The 20,216-nt window shown below is 40.6% G+C and overlaps 1 protein-coding gene across 1 annotated transcript in view; it reads right to left on the bottom strand.

The window, feature by feature from the left end:
- The window catches only part of LOC117816905 (short transient receptor potential channel 7-like), an 87,794-nt gene that overhangs the window by 39,562 nt on the left and 28,016 nt on the right, over positions 1 to 20,216 (bottom strand). Inside the window, 2 exon segments of the mRNA XM_034689287.1 lie at positions 826 to 1,008; positions 7,709 to 8,471. Of these exon segments, the coding sequence (XP_034545178.1) occupies positions 826 to 1,008; positions 7,709 to 8,470 (945 nt within the window). The 5' untranslated portion in view covers position 8,471.

The raw sequence follows: 20,216 nt of genomic DNA, 5'->3' as shown, positions 1-20,216 counted from the left end.
GTGCCGATCGAGAAATGAACTATCCAGACTACACTCGTCTTTTGTACCAGGCTGTAAACATGTTTATTTCTGCTGTAAAGATCGCCTTTTTCCCATTCATGTGTATGTGCCTTCCGGTATTTCAAGAGCCAGCCTCAAGCAGATCCTCAATGAACTGCAGTTTTTAGCACTTTGGCATTGGACTCATATTTTTAGACCGGAGGTTGCCGCTTGGGTTAATCAGTATTATAATCAGAAAATGAAAATAAAGTTGTGTTTTGGCTATAACTAGTTGAACTGGCATGAACCCACTTCACCAGAGCTATATGCGTAACCAGCACAGGCATCTGGAGAATAACCTAGTGTTACTAGCTCTGCTAACATTAGCCACAATTGGCAAAACAATTTGACCTGCAGACTCCATGATGAATTTCTGCTTAAACGGCTAAGAAATTAGTCGCTTTGGAGCATCCCTAACCCTGGCTTGCCTAAGTTTGGAGACAGTTTTATTTAAGGAATTTAGGAGAAAAAGCTTTTAGAATCTGGTTGTGTAGAGTTTAAAAGATATGCATCATTGGACTCATACATACAGTATTAACCCGGTTCTAAGGTTTCAAAATACAAACACAGTATAAAGGACTCTTTCTTTATCATAATCTTCATAAAGCGTTCCAGTTTCTTCTGCCTGGTATGTAGAGAGTTCAGGGGGAATCGATTCTTGATGCACAGTGTCCAGTTTAGCATTTTTTTTCATGGTATGTGACCAAAATATTCACTGCAACTGTAACTTCTAGCAGTCCTTGGCACACACCCCATAGTTGAGTCATCACTTTTTGATCATCATACCTTCTTGACTTCGTACTTGATGGCCAACTTCACTCGGCTGAGGCAGGGTCGGTTGTAGGGGCTCGGAGGACATAGGTCCACATCACCATTGAGTATGGCCTCCACTTCCTCTGTGTTCCGACAGAGGTCTAACACACCCACCACAAAGTCCTTGCACTGCATGGACAGCTTGCGGTAGTCATTCTGCATGAGTTATGAAAACAGACAAACATTTGGTCAGTGGAGAAAGAGTTTGAAAGAGCAAAGATAGAGACACAAGTACATTGGAAAACACAAGATACACAATTCATTAAAATACATTCTTCAAATGTACTGTATGAATGCAAGCATTATCAAGAAGCTTTTGGGCCTGACGTAGCCTTCAAATGCTTCCATCTGTCTGTATTTATGGTGTCCTAGTTTTCCCCTCTCTGAACACATTTCACCTGCACTGCTGATTTCCTGACACCTTTGTGATGCTATCATGCAGCGTTGTCAGTCACTTGTCTTTTTTGTGTGTTTTTGGGGATCTTTGTTCAAGTTGAGCTTTCAAACTTCTCCTCTGCCTTTTCTGTCTGCTGCACAACGTGCATGGACTTGGCCATTTCTCCATTTTTATGGTTAATGACCTGAGAAATGTCAACCTAACACAGTCATTTATTCTCATTTGAAATTGTAATATGGCGCTTGATTGTGCATTTGTTCATGACCTTTCAGTCTCAGAATCAGCTTGAATAACCTCAGGAAATTGGTCAGGTGTATTGTTGCTTTGAAGTCTAAAGCAGAGAGCTGGATTTACCTTTATAGAAAATATTTGTCTAAAAAGAAGATAGTTGGGCTGGGCATATTTTATCTTGGTAGCAAGCGAAATCATCAAAGTTTGACATATAAAAATTGTCACTGGCCCACCATACTGATACTGTGATAAAACGAATACTCTCACAATAATATTGTATTAATAACAAATACACTCTAAAACATTCATGGATGCAACAAAGGCCATTCAAACAACTGTATGCAGACTATGACTCAATTCAACATTCCAATCCAAGTTCTTGCATCCATCCATTTGATTAGCCTCTAAAAAAATAATAATGTCAAAGCCTGAAACTTGATAAATCCAAACAGGAACAAAACTACCCCACAAGACCAAATGTGAAAATCATAAAAAAGAATCTGAGGAAAAACAAAATCAAAGAATCAAACAAACAAATACAAAAAGGTGTGACTATGTGAACACAGGGGCTCAGTCCTCTCATTTATTGCACATAATTGTCTCCCTAGGTGAGCAACAAAGGCCAATGATTTGGTAAATTAAAAGTTTCAGTCTTGCTGCACTCCTTTAGTATTTGCATAAAACCAGTTGATTAAAAAACTGATTTGCAATCTATTTTTCTAGCATTTTCAAATTTCAGTCAAGGCAAATCACTTGTATATAAAAAGGAACTGAAAACCGCACTCCAATGACTCAGGTGCATTCATTTAAATTAATGAGGACTGATTTTTCTAAAAAAAAAAAAAAAAAAAAAAACTCCCCTTGAGTTTTAGCATGTCACCTCATTGGCATTGGCATAAATAAAGACTTTCAACATGAAGCCAGGTGAAAGCCAGACAGGTATGCTTATTGAAAGAAATGCACCCTCTACAAAACGTTCCTTCAACTTATAGGTATATATGGGAATGTTCATGTTCCTGAGTTTTAACATCTAAGTAAAGGGTGTACAGTTTTCCGTTCTCTTTTTCTCCATAATGTCTGCCAGAGCTTCACTAGAATGTGCAGTGTTAACCCTGTTGCATTAAAAACTTGTTCTTATTGACATTCTTGGTTGAGTGAAGATAACATGGAACTCGATTCATCCTAAAGGGAATTCTTCTGCCATACAGTTTTCAAAATGTACGACATAAGGTTTGAAAAGTGTTAGTGTAAAACATCTTCAGTGTAAAAGCAGTGAATGCTAAAAGCCCCTGGTGCTCCCAAGCCGGAAAAACTGTGGCAAATGGACTCTCTTAGATGCCCCATGATACATAGTAAAGTACCTCACACAGTGCAGCTTCCTGTGGAGAAACTGTAACGCACCACATGCAGCTGGTGCGTTTTTCATTTTATTCTTTTTCAACAGCCCCTCTGTCTGAGTCAGCGGCTGGTGCTGAAATTAATTTCATTTGATCTGAAACAAGCAGGATAAAAACTTGCAGGCTAGGAATGAAAGTATTATCTTTTGAGACTTTGGGAACCACATTTTCCTTTTATCCAAATGTTGAACAGAAAAAGAGGGTATCATTTATTAATCTCTGGAGCACAAACCACTTACAGTTATAATCACCACTGTCAAATTCATAAGTTGAATTAGGCTGTGACTGTTGATCCCCCAGTTCAATACATGGTCATTTCTTCCACTTTGCAGGAAGGTCTTTCAACCCTATTTGTTCCTGCTCTTTCACTGAACATGTAGTTTTAAACCCTTTGCGCCTCGTCTCCTCACCCGTTTTCCTTACACCTCTTCCCCTACACTCTTTGCCTCGTTCTGCTCTTCAACAGTTGGCCAAGCTGCAAACATTCAGCAGATTGGAGCTTTTGGCAGGTTTGGTGTCCCAAAGGACTGATTCCTATCATGCATTCAGCACTCTGTCATGTGCCCAAAGTGATATTACAGTATGTAGATCAGGCTGACTTTCATCAAACCTTTAGCACAAGTCCCTGCAGCAAATTCAATCTATGTTCTACTTTCCTGCACGATTGGGACTTATTTATACTAGCAGGTATGGTTGAGTCCTAAACTACTTTTAGTACATACCCTCCAAAAACACAATTTGCATTCAAGAGTTTACTATGATTGCATGACTGTGACTGTGACCTGACAAATTCTGTGCAGTCACACTGTTTTCAAACTCCTAAATACCAAACAGCAGGAATACAGCAGTCTACAGTCTAAAATCTAAAATCTGTCAAACATGCCTGTAATCTGATAAGGTTAGTCAAAAGGCAACATTGCTATCTGAAATTAAATATAAAAATATATAGGCATCAAGCAATGACAGTAAGCATCTACTGGGACTTTGGTAACATCCAGTTGAAGCCAGCATTTGGTGTATTTTGTCTTCAGGCTATAAGTGAAAGAAATCAATTGCAATCCCATGTCTGCTTATATTCTGCAAAAGGCACAGCTTCAGGGTAGTTTATGTTGGAGAATGTTCTCTTAATTAATGGTACTTTCATTATACAGCAAACACACTCTCAGAATCACTACATACATTGGACATGTTTGAAAATCCAATCACAACCCAGTGTATGTGGTTTGTGCCTCGGGGGCTGAGATAAAAGAAGAGGAACAATGTTGTTGAGATTGAAAATGGGGACGGAGCAATGTGAAGCAGAGTGAGAACGGTTCCAGATGAGTGAACTGGGAGTTGGGGGGGGGGGGGGGCATGACACAAGCCTCCCATATATAGGGAGGGAGGGAGGGAGGGAGGGTGATGTAAGGTGGAGGGATGAGCATAAAAGGGGAGGGAGAGAATTGGTAGTGTTGCACATCAGAAGCCCTTTCAAACATCAGTTTGTCTCTACCATGTGCTTTCTTTGTGGCTACTGTATGTCTCCTAACTTAAGCTGAACTACATCAGATTTTAAACAAGATCAAAGTAAATGTGATCAAAAATGTTCATTGATATCCTCTTGCTCACTTTCTTTCACTGTCTCCCTTTTTGACCTGAAGCTAAGGGGGATGGGGGTTACTTTATGTGTGTCTGTGTGAGTGTCCAGAGGCTTTTTTTCTGAAGTTGATGTGCTGTCTTGAAATATAAGATGTTTAATAAATATGATAAATGTTACTCCATTACTAAGGTCCTGACATGCCTTTAGCAGTTTCCACAAGAACAATAAACCTGCATATGAGCAGCTCTCTCATCTCTGTACTCTGACAACCTGCGTATATGTGCAAGACAGTGGGTTTGCTTATTTGACTTTGTAGATGCACATACCCTCATATTCCCTTACCACAAGAGGATGCCCAAGTTGGGTCTCTTACAACACGTTTTTGCTTTGTCTACATTAAGCATGTAACCACAGTAATATCAAATGCTTCATATTGTAATACATGCCTGTTATTTTGCTATATAACATCAATTCAAAATACAGTGGGGAGAGAAGATGATGGAAAAGGTGTATGTTGAAACTGGTCCACTATATCTCAAAATCAGCCTTCAGGAACTCTCTAATGGACTCCCTTAAACACACCTGCACCTGCTTTTAATCCTTTTTAATCCTGGACTCCTGCTGCCGCTGTTCGTTGTTTGCTCTGTTCTGTCCTGTCATGTTTAACTTGTCTTTTATGTTTTTACCCTGTTTATTGTTATCCCTGACCCTTTACCCCTCAAAAGGCTGTGCCTTTTGCCAGGTCATCACTGGAAATAAGAATTTGTTCTTCATGACTTACCTGGTTAAATAAAGGTTAAATAAAAATAAAATAAAATAAAAAGAACCCTAACTACTTATGGATGAAACATTGTGGACCTGGAATATTGTTAGGGTTTAACTTTTTGAGGGGGACATTCTGTACCAAATTTGGCCAACAGAGCTAAATATTGAACATAAAAATTGCCTGAATTGTGCAAGGTAGGATCAAACTCATTTAAAAGCCAAGCTTCAACAAGAAGCAGACTAGAAGCACAAATTGCCGCCTCAAGATTAAGAATTGACAGAATGTCATGTGGAAGTGTCCTACTCAAATAGACTCATGTATAGGATTCAGTTCTAACGCTTTGAAGCCAAATGTTTACACAGCAGCAAACAAACAAACAAACCACAGCACACACAGCTTATTTCAGAGCAGTTCCACGGACAATGTCAGAGTCCTGAACCCTGCTATCCCAATACACAGAGGCTACTGGCCTTGTTGCAGAGGTTGCTGGTTTGACTTCGAGCCTCGTCCATTTGCTGCATGGCCTCCCCCACTCTCTACTCCCCACATTCCCTGTCTCTCTTCAGCTGTCCTATCAATAAATGGTGAAAATGGCCAAAAATAAATATACATTTAAAATTGGAACATACAGTTCTCCAAGCCAAAAACCTTATTGACCATTATGAAACTATTATTGAGCAAACTCAGTAGTTTGTTGGCTTAGCTAGCGCACTAGCAGGTCAATAACTTAAGATAGTTTGTGCCAAAACGTAGTCCTACCATTGATTCTGTCTCCCAAATGTCCACAGACAACTCTTTAGTAGAACCCCTGTTAGCCTTTGAGAGAGTAAGTGGTTCCAATACAAGCTGGAAACTTCTAGAATTGGCAGCATTACAACCTTTCAAAGACTCCAGGTGTGGTACAGGTGTCATAAATGATATCAAGAACAGTTTCAGTAATTCCTTCGTTACACTCACTCCCAGCTACAGGAAACCTCAATCCATTACCTTACTCTTAATCCCCTGATGTCTATTTTTCATCCATGCAACCTGGATATCTGAGGTCACTGGCACCCTGTCTCAACATTATTTAATATTCAATGATAGCATGCTGGAAGAAGGACAGGGAGTAAAATACAGGGAGAAGACTAGGGGGTGTTAATGAGATTGTAATGAGACAGATGAGCTGCAACACAACTGTGGTCCCTCAGGTGAGCCCTTCTCATTAACTTGTCTGCAGATGGGAAGCAGGATGACGAGCAGACAGGCTGAATGACAAACACAGAGGTGGGCAAAAAATGTATGAAAGGATAAATAAGGACAGACACAAATAAACACAAAGCAGAGGACAGAATGAAGCAGCACATGAGCCAACAAAGGAAGACAAATAGGTAAGGAAATGAAAAAAAGGCAGTGTTATCAGATCACTGTTGAATGATCGGTTTAATTTTACGATTGTGCCTCTTTCATTTATGATCTTGAATTTAAATTCAACTCAGAATGTAATAAATGGGAACTGAGCAGTGAATAGCACATGTCAGCACAAAGCCGGCTTTTTTGGCTTTTATTAGTCATTGTGTTGTCTGTCTTTAATATCCTCAGATAACTTATTCCAGACAGGTGTATCAGCTGGCACAGTGGGCTGGAATCATCTCTTGGGTAAAGACTGCCCAAACCTGCTATACAGTGTATGTTGGCGGACATGTCGTTCCCCAAATTGAGCCAATGAACAGGCTTCAGGACAACTGCCAATTTTGGAGCATTTGCATGTGTGAGGGGACTGCTGTGTGATCTGCAACATGGTGGCAAGATGTCCACATATCAGTCCATAATCACTGACATCAACACAGACAAGTAACTGCATTTTCCACCACATGCGGCGTCCCCATAGAAGTCTGTTTAGTGTTGCTGTGTTTATTGAATCTTTATTCTTAGTTCAAAAGCATAACAACATTCATATCTCTTCTATGAAACAATCCAGAGTTTCACGTAACAAACCTCATTTCAACACAGCCAAGGACTAAATTGAATTAGTAATGAGAAGTTCAGAAGAGTCTTGAAAATTTGGGACTGTTCTGGGAAATCTAATCCAGTGACTAAATTAGTTCATTGGCAGGAACAGATTGAAACATTGGCTCAGATGGAACGACAAATTATCTATTAGCTGGGGGACTTAATTCTGCCCAAACTCGTAAGCAAATAAAGAAATAAAGGACTGTCTGAGAAAGTGAGAATGGAAAGGACAGTGATCATACTGGTGAGAAGTTAAAGTTAGTGTATAGCTGTGATTAATATTCAAAAGACTTCAAATTCAATGATTTGTGTGTGTTTTCTAAAAAAATAGTATTCCTTCACCTTTCAGCCAAGTGTATCTAAGTCAAGCCAATTAAGTTTGTAAGTAAGTTTGTTTGTGTTCTGGTATTTAAAAGTGAAGAGAATTTGACTCAGTACAACGTCAAACACACTGCTCATACAATAAACACATACACATATACAAACCATCTTACCTTGAACTCAGTTTCAATGTTGGCCAGCCTCGCCAGTTCGTTGCTGAGCTCGAGGGCTGTCAGCACAGGGTCTTCACTGCTGAGCGCCAGGTACGCCGCACTGGCTAGACCTTTGTATGCATTCATCCTGGAGCGAGAGTGACTGAACGAGTCTTTCTTCTGTTTGTCCACACACTCTAAACACTTACAAAAGTAGTCATGAGGCCTCTCTATGCGAGCTCCCTTCGTCAAGAGGATGTGGACAATCTCGTACTCCTGGCAGTGAGCAGCCAGGATGACGGGCGTGATGTCATGGGAGAAGCGCGTCCCATCCTCATCATATGCGTAAAAGTCATCATCACGCATCTCCTGCTCCAGAGGGCTCAGAGCCAGCCGGAGACCTCCACCAAAGGCAGGGTGTGCTAAAATGGCTTCAACAATTCGAACATAACCCTTTGAGATAGCTAGAAGCAGACCGTCCCCAATCCTGGCCAAACCATCTTTCTTTAGAAGCAGCTCGGTCACCTCGAGGTGCTCGTTTCCCACTGCAAGCTGCAAAGCATTCTGGCCCATGTAGTCCACACAATTGAAGTTGAGGGTTTTTGACTCTTCCAGCATTTTGCGGACCACGGGAATGTTCCCATATTCAGCAGCATCCATGAATCGCTCCTCCTCTCCAGTGAGTGCTGAGCCACGTTCATTGAACATGTAGGCCGGGCCCCGTACTGCTTGGCGACGCCCCTTCTCCCTCAGCGTGGTGTGCCGGCGATGCATGGCCTCCATCCTGGAGACAGTCAAGAGGAGACAAAGTGAGAGGAGCAATAAAGGGAAGGAGAATGAGAGTAAGGAGGCAAGAGGAAACGACAGTACCATTAGTTAGCTAAACTGGTTATGGTGTAACAAGGCACACAGCCATTACTGTCTCTCCATGTAGACGAGGAAAGCTCAAACCCAATCAGGACTCCTTAACACATTCTCAAACTCTGACCTCGGGGGAAACCCTTCCAGCACGTTTGAGATATATCTGCCCCAGGTCAGATCAATGAAATGCCACCAGGGTCAAAGCACACTGTGAGGCCATCTCAGGTCAACAGCTTTGATTGGCAGAAGAGAGATGGAGCTGTCATTCTAATTGGTTCTGGCATGACGAATTCACACTGTGAACCAGTGGTCAACCAAAGACACTTTGACTGATGATAAATCTGTCTTTATCTATCCACACATGCCTGTGCAAAGGCAGAAAATGTGACTCCTGCTCAGTGAGTCTTTTCCAATGGAACACTTTTACAATTTCCAGTGACACACTGTCACATCCCAGCAGGACAGAGCACATAAATGGACATCTTTGTCAATAGAGACCAGAACCATAGGTAATAACTCCTGATGTAGCAAAACCCTCTTTTTTTTTTTGCTACCATGGCATTCCTCTTACTGTATATTTGAAACACAAAGATACTATAATGTCTACATGTACTCTGTGGCCTGTCACTCTGACCCACATTGTAAAATTGCTTGTTTTTTTTCCCAAAGCTGTAAAAATCAGAAGCAGGGAGACAGGGTGGCAGTATGGGAACAGAGGAAATGTCATGTAAAGTGGTATTGGTAAAGGGAATATATTTGTGATTTGCTGTCACCCTACCAGCCCAGGCGCAGCCTCGGATCCTCAGGCAGGAACCTCCTTAAAGTTTCCGTCACAAAGTTAAAATCTAAGGGTGAATGAGTGTTTGCTGTGCAGGCTCCACGACTGTGGAAAGACCTGCCTGAGGATCTCAGGCAAGCTGCATCAGAAACATATTTTTATCGAAAGGCCTTCTTGTAATATAATTGTATCCACGATGTAATCTTTATTTTCAATCTACTTTTATTCACTCATTGTTTTATTATTTAATTGTTTTATTGTTTTAATTGCTTTTAGTAGTTTCTCTTTTACTCTTTTTTTCAGCTGTTCCTCTTAAATTGTCTTGCCAGCCCATATAACACCCCCCCATCCTTTGTTCTCTTTATTGTGGGTTTTTATGATGTAAAGCACTTTGTAACATCTGTTTTGATAAGTGCTTTAGAAATAAACGTTATCATTATTATTATTATTATTATTATTATTATTATTATTATTATTATTATTATAAGAAATTGTTAGTGGAAAATTTACACTCAGAAGAGTTCATTTCTATAGCACCAAGTAACTAATTTAGCAATTACATTTACTTGTATTTAAAACATGAAAATGTGACACTATATCACTTATAGCACACCTAAGAAAAATAATTCTCAGAGGACACACCTACTTACTCACTTCTTCAATTCAAGTCACGTCTTTGTTCTCTGATGAAAAGAATCAGAATCATGGTAAGAGCTGAATTTCTGTCGGGTATGCATAGAGAACTGAACATCAGAGGGAAAGGCGAAAATGTAAAACTGTTCAGGATTCAAAAAATTCCCCAGGGCTATCAAAAGATACTGAGGAGTACTCACCAAGATATAGCACTGCTGGAGATTGTAAATATATGTATGTGTGAGAGTGCGTGCACGTGTTCACAGGAGAGAGTGAGTTATTCAATGTATGGTCAAAGGCTTTAAAAGGTCTAGAGCTCTTGATTTTTTGATTTACACAATCAGCTGCGTTTGCCTTGGGCTGCAGATCAATGATGGGCTGCGAAATCTGCTTACTTCTCTCCATCCCTTTTTCTCTCCTTCTCTCTCATTTACACACAAGACAACTGCCACAGAGGAACACACATAAGAATACAAATATAGATATATGGTGCACTCATGGACAGACCATCAGTAATGAAGCCAGAACACAACTACACACATGAAAACTATTACAACAGCCATGCACTGAATACTGTCTTGATGGTGCTTCTAATAAAAGCAGCAGCTGTTTTCTTTAGGCAATAGTTTGTGTGTTGTTGATTAACTATAATGAATTATGCTGAAGGGTGTATCTAACATTTATACAAAATCACACACACATGCACACACTCAGACATATTTGTAAATATTGTGGGGTTCTTCATAATCGAGGGGGTGGTCTGACTGGATGGTCTGTTGATGAATCACCATTTTCCATCATTCTCTATCCTCCTCTCCATCCATCCCTGACTGATTTGAAATAGAATTCACCAGCATCATTTCTGTGCAGATTTAAAATTTCAGTGTAAGGAGGAGGAGGAGGAGGCAGGGATAATGGAGATGGATTGGGAGAAAGCGTATGTGTGTGGAGAAGGAGAAAGAGAGAAGAGACAGACAGAGACATGAACATGTGGAACAATTAGTGAGTGAAGGAGGGATTGGGATGTGCATGTGTCTGCTTACATTTGTATAATGTATAGAGCTCTGAGGATTTGAGTACTTGTACTATGATTAAAACAAGCAAACTTAATTCATCATGCTGTTGTAACAGATTATGATTTCATCCTACACAGAAGAAGAGCAACAACCGTATAAATACTTCATTCTATCTCACATGTTATCTTTCTGCCTTCCTGCAGCTCTTCGGTCCATGTAAAACTGTAACTTTAATGCTTGGTTCACAGACACCAGAGGTAAATGTATGAAGGTTCAGATAGCTTGGTAGATGTTTGACTGTCCTCATTAATATTAGCTCTGCACCAATTCACAGTAAGCAGGTAAAACTCAGTCAGCCTATGAGAAGAAGATCGAACCTTTGCAATGGGACACACTTAATCTGATTGAGAGTTAATTGACAGTTAAGGACAACTTGTGTATGATTGTAAGTAACAGCTATTAATCCCTTTAACCCACTCTGCAAACATATGGCCTCTAACCAGCTTTCATTTGGATGCTGAATGTAACTCAGTGACTGCTGCAGATCACTCGAAGCTTTGGGGCAAGCAAGCAGCTCCCTCTCTCATTAAAGACACAACAGTCAGTAAAGGGATTCTATGGAGCCAAAACGATGACTTTAATGTTTGGTATTGAAAATATAATTTGGCATTGAAAACACACCCTGAAACTGAAAAAAAAAACCTTGGCATTGAAACATATTGAAATTTTTTTTAACGGCATCAAAACAGGTATTGGCATTGAAAACGTTTCATTGAAGTTAAAATCACAAACATCAATTTTTATATCTTTTAATTTATAGCAATTTTTGCATTCTAATATTTTTTTCAATGACAATCATATTATTTTTCTTCGATGTCACTTTTTTTTCAATGACAGATTTTTTTTTCTAGGACGTTTTTCTTTTTTAGAATGCAGTTTTTTTTTTCAATGATTGAATTTTCAGTTCCAACTTTTTGTCACCGTTTTGGCGTGGAGGGGAGGGTTTGAGGGGAGGGGCTAGGAGGGCGTGATTTACACATAATTTGCATAATTTTCAGTCACGTGACCACCGCAGAAGCCTGGAGGGCAAAAAAGACCGAAGTGACATGACTACTTCCATTCATTCAGACGCGTAAAACCGTCTCTTCCTTACTGAAAGGTTACCATCAAGCCTCGACACTAAATATCAACATTCTCCTTAACTTAACCGAGAACACTTCATCACCAGACTGTCAGGATAAAAGTGTCAGACTGTGAACAGCGACATTATTGCTAAGCTAGCGTTAGCTAGCGGTGTCAACATGTTAGCATCGGAGTTGTAGACATCAGTCCACGCACTGCAACGATGTATGGAGTACTACATCAACTTGATTCATACAATGATTAAAATACTCTGTGTTTACTTCAATATACCGTTAATGAAATGTTCGTTTAAAGACGTGTGGACTTTATTAGTGTTTTGTTCCCTCAGCAGGGACAACAGAGCGTTGAATATAATGAATCCACATCTCCTCCTCTCTGGGTTTTATTTCTAAGATTGGATTCTTACAGGGATATTTCAATGTTTATGAAGTGGGGTTGTATGAGTTTTATGTCACTAGTAATTGTACTAGCCATAACGGACCCCGGTCAGCTCGGCTCCTGTAGTGAGAAACTGTAGTGAGAAGCAGCAGCAGCTAGGCTACAGTTTCTGCAGACCCGGTCAGTCCTGCCACGTAACTCAGCTCATTTTTACAATACTCTGACCTGAGCACTCATCTCGGTTTAGATGTACGCTCCACGTGTGATTTTATTCAGCACTTCACTTTGACACCAGAAAGCCTGTTTGATTTTGCATGATTTACTGACACAACACAGACGTGCTCCTCCGCCTGCAACGTACTGATCAGCTGTTCAGGTCTGCAGCTTCAAAGTCATAAAAATACAACTAAACTTAGTAATGAGGGATACTGACCACGCCGATGTCGTGCCGTTTACTGCAGACACGCGTGGACATCTTCATGAGCTGGACTTTACAGAGGAAAGGGAGATTCAATGCACCGGAGGAAAAAGCGGAGGAACTGCAGAGCTAAACTGGAGAGCAGGAGAGATCCAGAGTTACCTGGTGGTGCAGGTGTGTAAACTGTGAGCTAATGCACACAAACTAGTGTGGGTAGTATCTATCGGTAATATGAAACTCATATAACCCCACGTCAAAAACAATAAAATATCCCTGTAAGAAGAAGAACCCGGGCTTATCTCCTCGTCATATACCTGATAAACAACTGTTGGGCACTTTTTAAGTGTTTAAACACGTAGTTGGCAGCAGAGTACGGTCATTTCCCGTAACCCTTAGGTAGTTAGCATAGACTGTATGTTTCCTTGCCCTGCAGGGGGGGGGGGGCGTTCCATGAGTCTGTGATGACACATGAAAAATGATGTAAATCACGCCCTTCTAGCCCCTCCCCTCAAACCCTCCCCTCCACGCCAAAACGGTGACAAAAAGTTGGAACTGAAAATTCAATCATTGAAAAAGAACTGCATTCGAAAAAAGAAAAATGTCATTGAAAAAAAAATCTGTCATTGAAAAAAAATATTAGAATGCAAAAATTGCTATAAATTAAATGATATAAAATTTGATGTTTGTGATTTTAACTTCAATGAAACGTTTTCAATGCCAATACCTGTTTTGCCTACAACTAGAATACCGTTAAAAAAAATTTCAATATGTGTTTCAATGCCAATGTTTTTTTTTCAGTCTCAGAGTGTGTTTTCAATGCCAAATTTTATTTTCAATACCAAACTTTAAAGTCATCGTTTTGGCTCCATAGGACTCCAGTTATACAGTATCACCACTATTAAAGGTGACATATCACGCTTTTTTCATCAATATATATTGGTCTAAGAGGTCCCCAAAACATGTCTTTAAAGTTTATGCTCAAAAAAACACTTTGAAATCAGATTTTGGCATGCCTGAAAAACCCTCTTCTTCAGTCCTCCTCAGAACACTCTGTTTTCTCTCTGACCACGCCCCCTCAGGAAGTGGGTGTGCCCTCGGCTGTCCAGCACGTTGATCTAATGTTTACATGTTGGCTGAATATACACGGCTGCTAACAGATCGCGTTACTTCAACCCTCTGAATTTGATCCAGAATCTGATCCTGACGGAGAGGCGCCTGCAGCAGGACCTTTCTGAACGATTGGTCACAGATTTAGTGTTTCTTATTGTTTTATTTATCAGTATGTCGACATGTGTCTTGGTACACAGCTACAGCTATGACATGTAGCTATGTGGCTATGCTAACTAGCGCTAGCACTTATCCATGATAAATAAAAATCATCCACTAAATCTTTAAATCTGCAGACGTGGGGAGTAAAACCGACCTCTGCCAGAAAGGCAGCAGGACCTGTCTGAAGGATTGGTCACAGATTCTGTTACTTGTTGTTTGATTTGTCATTATGTAGACGTGTGTCTTGGTACACAGCTACAGCTACAGCTAAAGCTACAAACATGTAGCTATGCAGCTATTCTAACTAGCGCTAGCACTTTTCCATGACAAATAAAAATCATCCACTAGATCTTCAAATCTGCAGATGTGGGGAGTAAAACTGGCCTTTGTGTTTATTAAGAAAGCCTACAACTAGAATGCCTCCCTCCTAAGCTCCTTGTTAGCACACATGTGTGCAGGTAATGAAAAACGGAGGAGGGGTTTAGTTGTATTTTATACAGTCTATGGGCTGAACAAGCTCCGAGCTCTGACTCTCTGACAATATACAGTATACAGCTCTTTAATCATGCCTAACACTACCGGACTTTTGTTGTCATGGTAAAAATGATATACTGCTTGGACAGGTTCCAAACGTACTGTTAGGTAGTATATTAGTATATTAAAGTGTGAGTAGAAAAAGGGGGAAGACAGGCTGAGTCATCTGTTTGTTTATCCATGAATCCAAATCACCTCATGGAGTGGATTTTATTTCATTAATCATGTGTCAATTGAGTTTCTCTTTGGCTTTGCCCCCATGAGACTCACTACAGCCACAAGCCACCATCACCATAATGTAAATATGGGTTGAGCAACCTCATTAGTAACATCCTACTGAGCTGAATGAGGTAGATCGGGGCCCTATAAGACAACTAAGCCCTTGTACATGACTATTGCCATTTTTGGACTTTACCATTGCTAACCTTTGTATGGTTGTATAAACAAGTTTGATATCTTCTGGAGGTTTTGTTATTTACTGGTGAGGTTAAAAAGATGGTCTAAGGAGGAATCATGTATGATCTCAAATTTTGCAGAGGATCATTGAAATACATATTTCAACTCAGCAGGAGTATTTACCGAGGGGACTAATGAGTTAGTACTGTATCAGTGCACAGACGTGCAGCAGAATATGTAAGAGGAGTTCCTCTCTCTGCTTTCTTTCTTTATCAAATACACACACAGACACTCTTTCAAGCAGTAAATTGCCAATTTTAAAGATCAAAGGTGACTTGCTCACCATATTTCACTGGTAATGAGAAACAGGCATGCTCACCCTCTATGTCTCACACATAGATGTCCAACATTTAACCATCAGTGGAAGCATACATGCTCCTTTCCCAGGCGAGGCCTTTTAAGATGAACTGTGGTGTTTCAAAGGAGCAGACTCAGGAAGATCAAAGAGCCAACACTGAGGACTGGCATTTTCAAAATGTGATCACAGCTGAGCAGAGCTACATGAAAACCCTCTAAGTGTCACCATTTACGCCCCTATCTGAGGCAGTTAAACATATAGGAGGACTGGGTGATATCATATAGAACACTAAACTTTCAAAATGGCAGAGAGGTTCTAAACCAGGGGTTTGAAGTGCGTCTCTGTACACGTTCAGCGTGTGTGATAAGTGTGATGAGTGTGACATTGTGGGGATGAACTGTGCAGCGGATTTCTGCTGGCTGCTCTGGCTCAGCGTCACATGGTTTTGCCCCGGTGTATATCTTCTGTACTCAAACTAATCACACTCCCTCACTCACACACACTCACACACACACAATCCCCACTGACAGCTGTTTATGCATTCATGCACTGGAACCAATAAAGAAATTCCTTCCCTCACTGCACAAGGACAACAAACTGTAGAGCAGTATAGAGCCCCCAAAGACACAAATTCATTCAAACCCCCACATCCTTCCCCTCCTCATGTATACATGCTGTGCATACATGTATTCTCAAGGGACACTCGCAGTCCAACCACAACAGCCTCACACAGTCATATCAGAAGATATAAGGCAGGATAGACTTTAAACAGCTTAGATTTTTAAAATATATCTATGATTATGATTAGTAACATCAAATAGGTTGACAATATGACTCAGTTAAGATAAATTTGACGCATTGTGTGAAGAAAAGCACCAGTTTTCTGCATGGCAGTAGAATTTATGATTGTGTACCAGTAATTTTGATAGCCTGTACTATATGTCACAGCCCAGCCTCTTGGTGTAATCAAACTGTAGAGCAAAGCTGATTAATATGATCTGTAGTTGCAAAGAAAGGTGAAAGCAGCTGCTATACACACTAAAAACTGACTTCTACTTGTTTAAATGCCAGGCGGATCATAGCTGTTGATTAAATTCTCTCAACCCAGAACAGCTGTGCCAGGTTTGAACTGTCATGGCAGTAATTGCAGAGTTTTAATGCGCAGATAAATCCTACTCAAGGCCATGTCACGGGCACTCTTCTCAATAACTATGGCTGTGGATTAACAAATACATAAAAGTTGTAGGTGACTAGAAAAAGGTGCCTCACGTTTGCCTGGATTCAGAGTTGTACTCAGTGTCAATGTGTTCAGCTGAGTAGTGGTTCCCCTGGTCCGAGCGCTCCGGAGTCCGTTGGAGCCTCTGTCCGCGGTGCTGAAAGCGCTCCGCGTTCGCCGCCCCACGTCCTCTCCACTTGGGAAACGGGTCATCATAGCTGTCGTACACCGCGTCTATCCGCACATCATGCCGGGAACGAAACGGAGAGCTGGTGTCCCCGGTGCTCTGTTGGAACTTTGGTGTTGAGAGGTGCAGGGAGTCCCGGTTCTCAGGGGACGGTTGAAGACACTCCGGGGAGGCGAGGTAAGGCGGGTCAGTGTCCCCAAGAAGCGGAGAGGCAGAGGAGAAGAGGTCCAGCGGCCGCCGGGAGGAAGGAGATCCTTGGGGAAGACGGACAGACGGAGTCGGAGACGGAGAGCTTGAAAGATGCCCTCTCTCGCCGCCGTCGCTTTCCTCTCCCTCGTCAGACATGAGCAGAGCTTTCAGGCAGCATTTACTTTAGATATTTTTAGTTATGTGACAGACATCTGTCGATGTTTGTCAAAGTTTCAACTGCCCAAGTTTGCTCCTGAGCCGCGCGGCAGCGATAAGCCAAACCTCCACGAGAGTGTGCGCTCCAATTAGAGCCCGGAGTGCGCGCGCAGGGCAGGGAGCCAGCCCTTTCCAAAATGGAAGAAACAAATAGAGGACCTAACTTATACATTGTTTAAGCTTTTTAAATGACACCATGATACCGTAAAAAAAACCCGAAAGACTGATTTGAGTTATTTCTCAAAGTTAACGTTGAACTATTAAAACATACATGTACTGTACTCGGTAGAAGTTCAGCCAACTCAATTGTTTTAATGAGTTTATCAGATATGTTAAGCCTATATGATAGAACTATTCTCGATTTAAAACACACAAGACTTCACTTAAAGGTGGTTGGTTAGTTGAGGGGTTAACACGCCCACCTCTTGTGGGCTATACCAATTACTGGACTGACATAATCCTGTTACTGCATCAGAGAACAAGCAATTCATATAAAGTAGCCCACGTGTACCCTCAGTTGTAAGTTTATTTTAGGATAAACTGAGTCATTGCTTAGGCAGCCTAAACATAAATCCTGCTTTGTTTTTAGCTGTATAGAGGATGACAATCTACACTGTTGTGTGTATCCTCTCATGTGCGTGTGGGCGTGTGTGTTTGTGTATGTGGTCCTGTAATTAGAGGCAGAGACCTATTAGTCTTGATGAAGACTTCCTGAACCCCCACACAGACAATAAGCAGTCCTGACCCAGCTCTTTGATCATATGTGTGCATCAAACATACATAGACAATGAAAAAAATCAAATAAAAGCATTTCATATGACAAACTGTTTATGAACAGAAGATATATGTTCATAACTACGTAACTCTCTTCGTTCACTTCAGTACTTAATTGCTCAACTTAATAATAAAGTTATTTCCAGAAGTTGAGAGAACCATCTTTTCTTTTTTAAGGAAATCAGGACAGTGGCCACCAGCGCTGAAAGATTAATGAAACATTCACATTTCAGTGATGCTGTAAAGCTCAAACACATGCTTCCTGTTAAGTGCAATAACTTGTATATCTCTTAATATACATGCTGTCACCAGAAGTGGTGGTGGCCAAGTGTGGATGGACATGTGGCCCTCCTGGAACAGAGATGAGTGAGAAGTGAGAGAGACTGTGTGAATGTCAAGTGGCACTGAGAGGCTGTATTTGTGTGGGAATATGAGGGTCTGCTATTGTACCTCTTCTGTCATATTGTATTGGGCTTTTTAAGTACAAAAGGGTTATTGTGAGTGTGTGTGATCTCTACAAGCTACAATAAGCTGCTTTAAAAAGGCTTTATTCAGTCTTCCATTTGTTTTGGCATCCTGCCAGGCATTGTACTGAACCGAGAAAGCCATTGTAAAGTGCACAATAGTCAGGTGAGAAAGTGTTACAATAAAGTAGTATCTTAAGTTATACTAGGCATATAATCTTAATACCTCAGTAAGCCTCTACACATATGTGGAATTGTGATAAATTCTCAAGACTTCTTAAAAATGTTTATATATTGGGGGAAAATTGATTACTTATTTGTTATATTGAAGCAGTAATTGAAAATGTCAGGTCTCTCAGGGTTAAGATTTTCACCTCAATCATCAGTGGCACAGCAGGACTTTCCTATTGTTTGTCGCTTGCAGAGGTGCTGCTGCTGGGAATCACTGATTTGGGGGTGTTTAGAAAAGCTATGTGCCCAAAAGTTTAATTCAGCAAAACAGTTTAGCAGCACATTTCTGTACATGAAATACAAACAAACCAAACGTTTATGGTATTTTAATCACATAATTGAGTTCTATGTATACTGAAACAAGTTTTACTTAATTTGCTGAATTCCTAGTATGTTTGAGAGACAAGCATAGAGACTTGTTGGGCAGGAGACAGCACTCCAGTTCCCTCTCCTAGCCCCAATCTATCTGATTAACTGCAGCTATTGCCAATGTTGTCTTTGTTTCTAAGCATGTTTTAAAATCAGCTTTTCAGCCAAAAAGAAAACAAACATCATATTGACTATTTCATCTTGTACTTGATGTCTTAGTCTTTGCTTGTTTTGCAGATACAAGTAGAAGAAAATGAAATCCCCAAACACAAGTGGGTTAAGGCTGTCATAGATGAGGGTATGCTTTGCAGTATTTAGCTTGAGTCAGATATTCAACATAGTCCATTTGAGCCAGAGTTTACAGCTACTGGAATACTACAGAGACAGGCTGAGGCACATATAGGCTCTACAATGGGATAGTCTGCTTTACGACATGCACCTTGAGATCTCTTGCTTCATTCACCAACAACACTTTTTGGACATTCTCTTCATGGCATTTTTAGCTGTTTACAACATGTTGTTGTCTTTTAACGAAGGTTTTGAATCTATCATCACAAATTCAGCCTCTGTGGAGGATCTGCAGCCTCTCAGTTTCTAACCCAATCATCCATGCAATGATGTACGTGGCTGTGGATGCTACAACAGTGAGGTGTTGTGGTGATTGGCTAACTGACAGTTGTCTGTGGGGTTTGGGGGACTCCAGAGCAGTGCAGACGGAGGCAGAGGAAGAAAGTTTGCAGAAACTTCACCTACCAACCAATCAATGTGTCTGATCCTGAGGCTCTGTGAGCTGATCACGAGGGAAGAATGAAGAGAGACCAGTAGGTCTCTTTACCAATCTTTAAAATCTTATATATAAAAAATATGAATGAAAGTGCTCTTCTGACATCACACTTCAACAGAAACTTAAATAGGCTAACACTATGTTTGATACCGTTGGAGCTGCAGATGAAATATTATGTCTAAAACTGTCATACATACCAAGAGAATAAATTGAACAAAATAAATCAGAATCAGGGAATAGTCTGACTGTTGTTATAATAGTCAGATCTAAAGTGCATTAATGTTAGGAAAGCAATATTAAAAGTCTTAATTTGCA

Source organism: Notolabrus celidotus, chromosome 8 (assembly GCF_009762535.1).
Source record: "Notolabrus celidotus isolate fNotCel1 chromosome 8, fNotCel1.pri, whole genome shotgun sequence".
In the NCBI taxonomy this organism is placed as follows: domain Eukaryota; kingdom Metazoa; phylum Chordata; class Actinopteri; order Labriformes; family Labridae; genus Notolabrus; species Notolabrus celidotus.
The sequence above is the reverse complement of the archived record's forward strand: the minus strand, read 5'-3'. Positions and strand labels throughout refer to the sequence as shown.